Raw genomic sequence first — 8,938 nt, forward strand, 5'->3', positions numbered from 1 at the left:
ATTAACTAGTCCACTTTTTTCCAATTCCAACTTTCAATACTTTTGATCAGACATGGATGCTTCAAAACAAAGAATCAAAACTTTATGTAGGTAAAATTATAACAATATGTTGAGAAACACTGCAGCAAATGTGTGAGTACAAATTTGAAGTGTGCTGCAAATGAAGGCAAGAGACTAATCATAGCTTTATATTTACGGCATAATATATCATAATTACTGGACAATTTTTTTTTTGCAAATGTGCCAAATTGTAAAAGCTATTCAAAATCTGGATGGTAAATGTCCCAAAAATTTCAACTAAAAATGTCATAGAATCCGACCCAAATTCTTATTTCAAAAGATTGGAAACACTGCTGAGTGACATATCAACAGGCTGTTCCTAACTTGCAGCGAGATTGAACTCGCCTGAAGACAATGACAAGCTCCTCTCTGTCTGATGTCACTTCCCATTTCCAGGCCGACTGCTATCTTGCTACTGGCTTCTGCCAATAATAGCTCATCAAAACAACACAACCCTTCTTGGCACCAAAATAAAGGCAGCAGTCCACGTCTGTGCCACTCAGTTGTCAATTAAGACTCCTCCTCACACTGACACTTGTGACTTAAAAGAAACAGTCGAGAATGTGATGAATTTGAGTCGACAGATGAGAAGGCAGTGCGCTGCGTTGCAGTACCATAATGCGCTTGAGATATGGATAACAACTGACACCACTGGCAGGTCTTATGAAGTTTGATTTCATTTGTCAGGCTTCTCCTACTTTGTCTTTTAGCTCACACGCTCCCTCGCTCTTCAATCATTGTGGTAATAGCTCGTTCTGATAGCCTGAAGACACTTACACTCGCTTCCATCTTGAATGCAAAGCCACAAATATAGAAGGTGCTGCTGTAGCATCATGTGTTGGAACTAATGCTATATTGTATGTGTATAACGTGTGTGGTAGTGTATGTATGAAAATCAGCTAAATAAACCCGGTTTAGGCTGTCTAAGGGGCTGGCTGTCTGATTGCTGAAATGTACACATATTCATGACCTGGAGACACACACTGATGAGCGTGTATTACATAAACCGCAAACGACAGAGAAATAACCATCAGCCTCGGTATTTGATCACTAAGTAGACAAATGGAGCAGTAAGTGTCCAAGCCTGTCTCGGCAAATACCTTGCATGCTTGTCTCCAGCCGACCACATGACGCTAATTCCTGACTGAGGCGCTCCTCCTGCGTATCCCTAATCCTGCCTGTGAAATGTGACAAGATCATTCTTTAGGCCTACTTTAGTCGGAATAATCTGCCCATCACAGACATTCATCCCAGCCTGCACAGTGCTTCCAGTGTCATAACACGCTACCTGTACATTTTCACCCCGGCTTAGGCTCCATAAATTAAATCTAGACGAGTAAACGTGAGGAAACGCGACTAGTGCTGCATGTGTGTCCACAACCCAGTCTCACAGTGGATGGTATCCATGTGGAGGATGTTTATTGCAACAATTGGTCAATCAAACTGTCTTGATAACAGATACATATATTCCTTTCATTTTATATCCTTGTTAATCGAATATCATGAGGTTTGGAATAGCTGATCAGACAAAAGAAGCAATGTTAAGACGTCAAATTGGGCTCTAGGACACTGTGATGGGCATTTGTCAACACTTTCTAATCAACAGATTATTACAATAATCATCATATGAAACCTAATGATAATCAGAAGTAGCTAAATCAAGTAGCATAACGAACTTTGATGTCACCAAAAGTCAACATGATTGTACTCTCTTTTTCCCTGAAGCTTCTAGACAAGCAGATACAGTGCAGTAGGTCTTACTGGAGCTTCTTGAAGTTTCCACAAAGTTCTCAACCCTTAATATGGCAGCTGTCGGCTTGCATTGAACCATTGGTTCCAGCGCTAACAAGGAGGGGCAGGTAAAGTTAACTCTTCCCTACAGGATGAGTACAACCCGCCGGGATCCTCACCTACCTGATGGCAAGTGGACGACGGCATATATAATCTCCAAAGGCTTTACTTCATACTCCTGACCAGCTTTAACTAATTGAGGCGACAATGTGAAAAAGACCCTTCACCGCCCACGATCTCGACTGCACCTCAACTTTTCAAACTCTCTCTCCCTCTCTGCCAAGCTGCGCTCCAGTCGTCTGACTTCCGGCAAGATAGTGCAAGTTCTTCATGTCAGCTGCGAGGTTGAGCTCTTGCAAATGAAGCTGGCGCTATACGGAGTTTGACACAGATGGGGGGTAGGGTAGTCAAGGGGAATAGGTATGACTTCTAAGTATCTGAAATGTCCTGTCTTAAACACATAATATCCGTAATACTTCCTGACACTTTCGCCTTATAACCTCTTATTCTGTGCCAGTTTCTGTGGGGGCCTTTTTCCCTCCTACTCTCCGGGCACAGAAGAAAAGTAAAAAGGCTATTTTCTTGTCATATTTGGTTGAAAGGCAACTCTCAACTCGGAGTTCTAATTTCCTGCACTTTAAAGACGGTCCACATGCAAGGTGCATTACCATCAAGGTGATGGGAGCAATTTCAAGCCGTCAGTCAGTCATGGAAATATCAGAGAGACTTAATGTCTACTGCAACCTGTCAAAGGCTCCTGTGAAGTGGAGGAGAGTGTAATGAGAGTCTTATTCACTCGACACCATTTACTTGGCAGCATGGCTCTCTGCTTTACTCCGGATGGTAGTTTATAATGAGATGGGGTATGTACAGTATATAGCCATATACTGTACATAGCCTCTCAAATGAAGAAGTCAAACTGCCACAGTTTCAGTTTAAGTATGAAACTGCTGCATCCCATATGATCGCACAGCTCTTGCCTCACAGACAGCAGTTAGTTAAGGCGGTTAATTTCCCGATAGAAGCCACACTCTGGGTGACACACTAGGGCTGTACTTAACCATTATTAATGTGACAGGCCTCAGTGCAAAGCAAATCAATTAAATAGGAGCAATCGTCATAGTCTGGATATAACAGACCTTTTAAGGCTGTTTGCATGTGACAAAGGAGGTCCTGGATCCAAGCCTCTGCGCCACGACCTGACAGGTCAAGAAAGCCGCGTGAAACAATAGCACCTTCTAACCATCATCTCCCCTTTTTACCTGTCAGATCAAGTCAACCTGTCTGGCTGCTGACGCGCCCCACACCAGCTGCCACAAGGTGAATTTTCATGTCATGTGGAGGGGAATTTTTTATTCCATTTGCTCGACATTATAATTCCGCATTTATCGACCATATCAGTGTTTGAAAGCCATACTGTATGTCGGGGGCTTTTGCACCTAAGTTCTGGTCCTTTTTCTAACAGTTTCAGTTACAGGTTTTATTGTGATGCATTAGATGAACATGTGTGAGTCTGAAGAGAGCAGAATAATAAGGCTGGAGCTAGTTGCTTACCTTTGTGCTGATTGGGTTAATCAAAAGGGTTTTCTTGAAGAGAAAAATTTCACAAAAAAAGTTGAAAAATATTGACAAAAAGTTGAAAAGATGATTCAAACTGGACATAACAATAGTATGCATGCATTTGTTTGATCAACCCTGTAGTAACCATCCTGCTTGCAGAGCTAAATTATACAATATACATCATATAAGTATACATTATACAACGCAGCCATAAGAGCAGCTCCTCCCATTGTGACTCTGTTGCCACTCATTTAAATGTTTAATCAATGCCAGTGATATACTGTGAAGTTGAGAGTGTTGTTTCTGCACAGACAAGAACTAATGTATCAAAAAGTATAGTGCTGGAGGCAGGTGGAGGAAAGTCACGCCTAATTCAGCTCATACCTTGTATGAACCTGCATTCATTTATAGAATCAAATTTCAAGAACTAAAAATAGGATTGTAAATAATGTCATAATTCACTTAATTCACTGGGGAATTCACTTTTTTCTCATCATTTAATTTTTTTTTTATGTATGGGCAAGTAAATGGTCAGTAAGAAAAAGATCATAACTGATAATGTGCCTATTGGTTGAGACATATTTAACAAACTGACTGATCATGAATAAATTCTGCATGTTGACAGGATTTAGTGAAAACCTAACTCTCTTTAACTTTTTTTTTTTTTTTTTTGCAAAACTTTGACTTCTGACATCTTTTTTCCTGGATTCATGTCACTAGACAGGAAACGACTGTCACTTTCTAAAGAAAAGAAAAACATAAATGCACTATTTAACGAAAATATCCAACCTTCATCTTTAAATGTAAAGCCCAGATAGAGGCTTGTTTTCTGCAATCGCATACTTTAGGTATATCCAGCCTCTGTTTCTTGTAAACGGCTGTGTTTGCACGGACTCCGGGGTGATTCATAAACGTGTCCTTGTGTGAAATACTAGCAGGAGATTTCGAGCTTTTCTGTTTAAAAGTAATGAATTACGGCGACGGAAAAATGTGCAGCCATTTAAGGATAAAGCCGAGAATTTGGTGTCTGCCGCGGCGAGCCATCCATCACGTCCACAATAAAGGAGTTTTTGCCTGACGGTCGAAATTTATGGTCGCCCTTCTCTGCCCTAATAACTCAAAGCGCTGTGTCAGAGCCTGACAGCCGTTGCCGAAAACAGCCCCCCTGTTATCAATCAAAAAACACTTGCATATGTTTAACTTTCGCCTGATCAGCAAGACATTTATAGGCTATTGAGTAATAAGATAAGTGGGTCTATTTCGATGGGAAGAAATGTGGACGCTTTAAATGATTAATGGCAGACAAGAGTTTTTTTAGGCGCTTAAAAAAATAAAGATTCTTTGGTTTGAATGTGTACGAGATGTGGAAGAATATTTTTAATTTCCAAGACAAAAAAAAAACACTTGACAAATGGCATGTTATTAAATATGTCTGTAGCTGAATTGAGGCTCTGTATTAAAAAAAACCTTTCTCAAATCTCTAATTAAACAAATCGCTGTTTTGAGGCAGACTAACAGGCCTACAAGTATGATGGAAGAGTGAGGGTGAAACACATCACTAGTCCTCTGCACCTCTCATGGATTCACTTTACAGTAGTTGACCTGAATCTGACTGAGAAGAGGCACAAAAAAAATGTGCAGACAGCTGACAGATAACTGGCGTGCAGGACAGGGAACTGACAGATGACAGTCTGCGTGATGGAGTGGGGAAAGTTGTAGAACATCGTTCAAACATGTTGATGGATATCTGTGCACACGTTAGAGTGAAAAACTCAACAGAATAGTCTTATTTCTCTTCTTTAAACGTGTTCATCTGAGAGTTACGGTGGTGCACAGCTAAAAAAAAAAAGCAAGATAATAATTGCAGCTTGATTTGGTTTCCATAACTGCATTTAAGTTATGCAATTATCTCAAAATTATGTGTCTGAAGTTAGAACAGGGAGTGTAAATGTAGCTTACAATATTTTGGCCAGAGGTGTCAACTTGCCAAGCATCTTACAATAAAAGGCATTATCTGATTATGTTGGCTAATACAAACTGGTTATTGAAACGTATTCTCGAGGTTATTTGACATCAAATGGTTTTTACCTGTTCCACCACCACGTTCCCCAAAATCACACAAGATGCAAGCGATTACGCAAATTACGCAAAGGTACGTATGGAAAAGAAAATCATAATTAAAAGCCATCGGAGTGAGTCAAACGTGAAATGCACACCCGTGTGAGGAGGAAACGTCACATTCGACCCTCCGATCACCCCCCCGGGATCTCTTTTGGATTGGGGAGTCGCCAGTGATCTGCGGACTGGTTCAGAGGCTGCTTGTTGGAGAGGAGGCGGAGTGATCTCTCCTACTAGACGTAAACCGAGTGCGCTCTCGGACCCCCAGCCACACTTGTCAGAGCGACGTCGGGGGATGAAGCACCGCGGCTGTGATACGCACGGATTCTGTTCACACAACTGCGCGTCTCTTTTAAGGATTTAACATTGTTTTCCTTTCATAATTGCAAAGGCTTTTTTTCACCGTCTGTCCGTTTCGAGTCGTTTGGCTTTCTTTACCCCTATATAGCCTACTAAACATGTCTTTCTCAAACATTTCCACGAGAATTGGGTCATGAGCACATCGCCCACGGTCTCTGTCCTGATATATAGCACGAATCCAGCGTGGGAGAGCGGCTCCTCGGGGGCGAGGGGCGCAGTGAAGAACAGCCAGCTATCCGTCTCCAACTTGGTCTCTCCCGCAGACCCTTCTCGCCAAGCCAGTCGTCTTCCCATCAAGGTTTTGAAAATGCTTACGGCGCGGGCAGGACACCTTCTACACCCGGAGTACCTCCAGCCATTACCGTCCACCCCCATCAGCCCCATCGAGGTAAGCACCAAAAGGCGATTTCTGTGAAAATGTTTGGCGCACACGGACATCAATTCGCTTATCATCAAACTACACAATGTTTCAGTCTAAAAATTAGTGGACACCAACACTTCCTGCTGTTATTATGGGATGGATGTTTTCGATGCATTCGGTCAATAACTTATGACAAACCAAATTTTATTTATATTGAGTCATGAATTAGGCTAGTTGATGTATCCTATAGGGAAGAATAACCTTCTCCCAGTGATGCTCTCATTATTTTCGACGCGTGGCATTGTACAGCCTTATCTTCCTATCTCATGTAAACCAGCTCGCTCCCTCTTTACATGAAGATTACGCAGAGTTGTTTCAAGTTTCATCCCGAGATAAGTTCATGCGCAATGCGTAAACTGCGCGGAGCGGTCCTTATGCCTTTATACCAAGGCACACGATATTTACAAGTATTGTTGTTTTTTCCCAAATTAATTTCGTTCATTTTGTGTTTCGTCTTATTTCACAGCTGGATGCAAAGAAAAGTCCACTGGCGCTTTTGGCTCAAACGTGCTCTCAGATCGGCAAACCAGACCCGCCGTCCTCCTCCAAACTCTCCTCCGTCACCTCCAATGGATCTAGTGACAAGGAGAGCAAATCCGGTCCACTGAAAATGAGCGACATTGGAGCCGACGACAAATCGAGCTTCAAACCCTACTCCAAATCGTCAGAGAAGAAGGACTCAAGCAGCAGCAGCCTCGGTGGAGATAAAACCGGTTTCCGGGTGCCTAGCGCCACCTGCCAGCCGTTCACGCCCAGGACAGGCAGCCCCAGCTCCTGCACCTCCGTCTCTCCTCTGCCCGCCGACGGCAAAGCGGGGGACAAGGAGGACAAGAGGGATTCTGACAGCAATAAAAGCAGCACGACAGAGAATAACGGCAGCCATAGGATTAGTGGAAATACTTCGGATGGCCAGGAGAACACATCTGGATCCAAGAATGTGACATCAGACACAACGTGTGTGACTTCATCGTCATCCTCTGTCCTCGGCTCTGGGCTGGTGGCCCCCGTTTCCCCCTATAAGCCTGGACACACGGTTTTCCCCATGTCACCTGCTGGTATTTCCTATCCTGGGAGTTTAGCAGGGGCCTATGCAGGTTATGGGCAGCCGTTCCTCCCTCATGGAATGACCCTTGACCACACCAAATCCAGCAGCCAGCTCTTAAGCGCACAGTTCGCTGCTGCCAGCTCACTGGGCTGCAGCAAAGCGGGGAGTCCCTTATCTGGAACATCCCCTCCGTCTCTAATGTCCGCTAGTCTGTGTCGGGACCCCTACTGCATGAGCTACCACTGCAATAGCCATTTGTCCGGTGCGTCCAGCGCCAACTCGCATGACTCTGCAGCTGTCACCGCGCTCAAAAACGGATACCAGCTCATGTACCCGACGCACCCTTTACACAGCGTGCACGCATCGGCCCCGTCATTCAGCGGACATCCCTTATACCCTTATGGCTTTATGCTGCCCAATGACCCCCTGCCGCACGTGTGTAACTGGGTGTCTGCGAACGGACCTTGCGATAAGCGCTTTTCGTCCTCCGAGGAGCTTCTGAGCCACTTGCGGACTCACACGGCCTTTGCCGGCACGGAGAAGTTGATATCTGGGTACCCGGGTTCTTCTTCTCTCGCCAACGCTGCCGCCGCCGCTGCCATGGCGTGTCACATGCATATGCCTCCTAACGGCAGCCCAGGCAGCCCTGGCACGCTGGCCCTCAGGGGTCACCATCACCCTCTTGGACTGAGCAGCCGCTACCACCCCTATTCAAAGAGCCCTCTGCCCACACCCGGGGGCCCGGTGCCGATGCCCGCGGCAACGGGGCCCTATTACTCCCCGTACGCCTTCTACGGACAGAGACTGACAACAGCCTCGGCCTTAGGATACCAGTAGAGACAAAGAATTATACGTTTATAAAAGGAGATTTAGGCCCAATGAGTTTTATATTGTACATCATGCAGGGACTGGATCCGTGTGGGGATCAGTGTATTTATTTGCGATAGCTTCAAGCGTGACTAAAATAAAAAATAATATAACTTTGAAAAGCCTCAATGTGCATTATTTTACAAGTGTTTACCTGCCGTGCATTCAATTGTAGATGTTTGCAGCTTTTACGTGGAACTTTCTAAGTTTTTTATTGCTCATGCCGAATCATTATTCTAGCAAAAGTTTGTTTTACTTCTGCCTTGCTCAGACGCTTAGGGGTTTGACAGCGTGATGGAAGTGGAACAATCAATCTGAGCAGATGCAGAAGTGTCACGGACTTAAAGGTGTCATGAAGCTGTTTTGTTTAGTTTTTTTCACCTGGATAGGTTTTTAAAAGTGTCAGACAAGCTCTTAAATTCTTCTATTTTCAAATTTGAGTGGGGTATGTTTTTTATACAAATTTACATGATTAAATGATTAGGTTAACAACTTTAAGGTTTAAATGAGAGGAATTAATCACTTTTTTTAAATTGAGTTTTTTCTTTTGTGAGATGCTTGTGAAATGTGTGTGGGTCTTTTAACCAAATATATAATGTTCATTCATGTAATTGGTTCATATTTTGGTTGTCAGGCCCTCGCAAACAGCAATGCATATAAAGTATATCATTATTAATTAAAAGTAATAATTTTTTTGATGGTGTTATGGAACGTTG

At 43.5% G+C, this 8,938-nt stretch overlaps 1 protein-coding gene across 1 annotated transcript; it reads left to right on the forward strand.

Moving 5' to 3' along the window:
* Positions 1-5,815: 5,815 nt before the first annotated feature.
* On the forward strand, positions 5,816-8,307 carry LOC307266658 (zinc finger protein 503-like). The gene is made up of 2 exons (XM_080048731.1): positions 5,816-6,277; positions 6,777-8,307. The coding sequence occupies exons 1-2, from the start codon at positions 6,023-6,025 to the stop codon at positions 8,190-8,192; spliced, it is 1,671 nt and encodes a 556-aa protein (XP_079904857.1). The 5' UTR covers positions 5,816-6,022; the 3' UTR covers positions 8,193-8,307.
* The last annotated feature ends 631 nt before the right edge of the window (positions 8,308-8,938 follow it).

Source organism: Ammodytes marinus (assembly GCF_949987685.1).
Source record: "Ammodytes marinus genome assembly, chromosome: 20".
Lineage (NCBI taxonomy): Eukaryota > Metazoa > Chordata > Actinopteri > Uranoscopiformes > Ammodytidae > Ammodytes > Ammodytes marinus.

Bases quoted from the DNA above. Each gene is read 5' to 3' on its own strand.
- LOC307266658 (XM_080048731.1), top strand. From the start codon at position 6,023: ATGAGCACATCGCCCACGGTCTCTGTCCTGATATATAGCACGAATCCA. The intron at 6,278-6,776 runs GTAAGCACCAAA...CTTATTTCACAG, and splicing joins CCCCCATCAGCCCCATCGAG to CTGGATGCAAAGAAAAGTCC.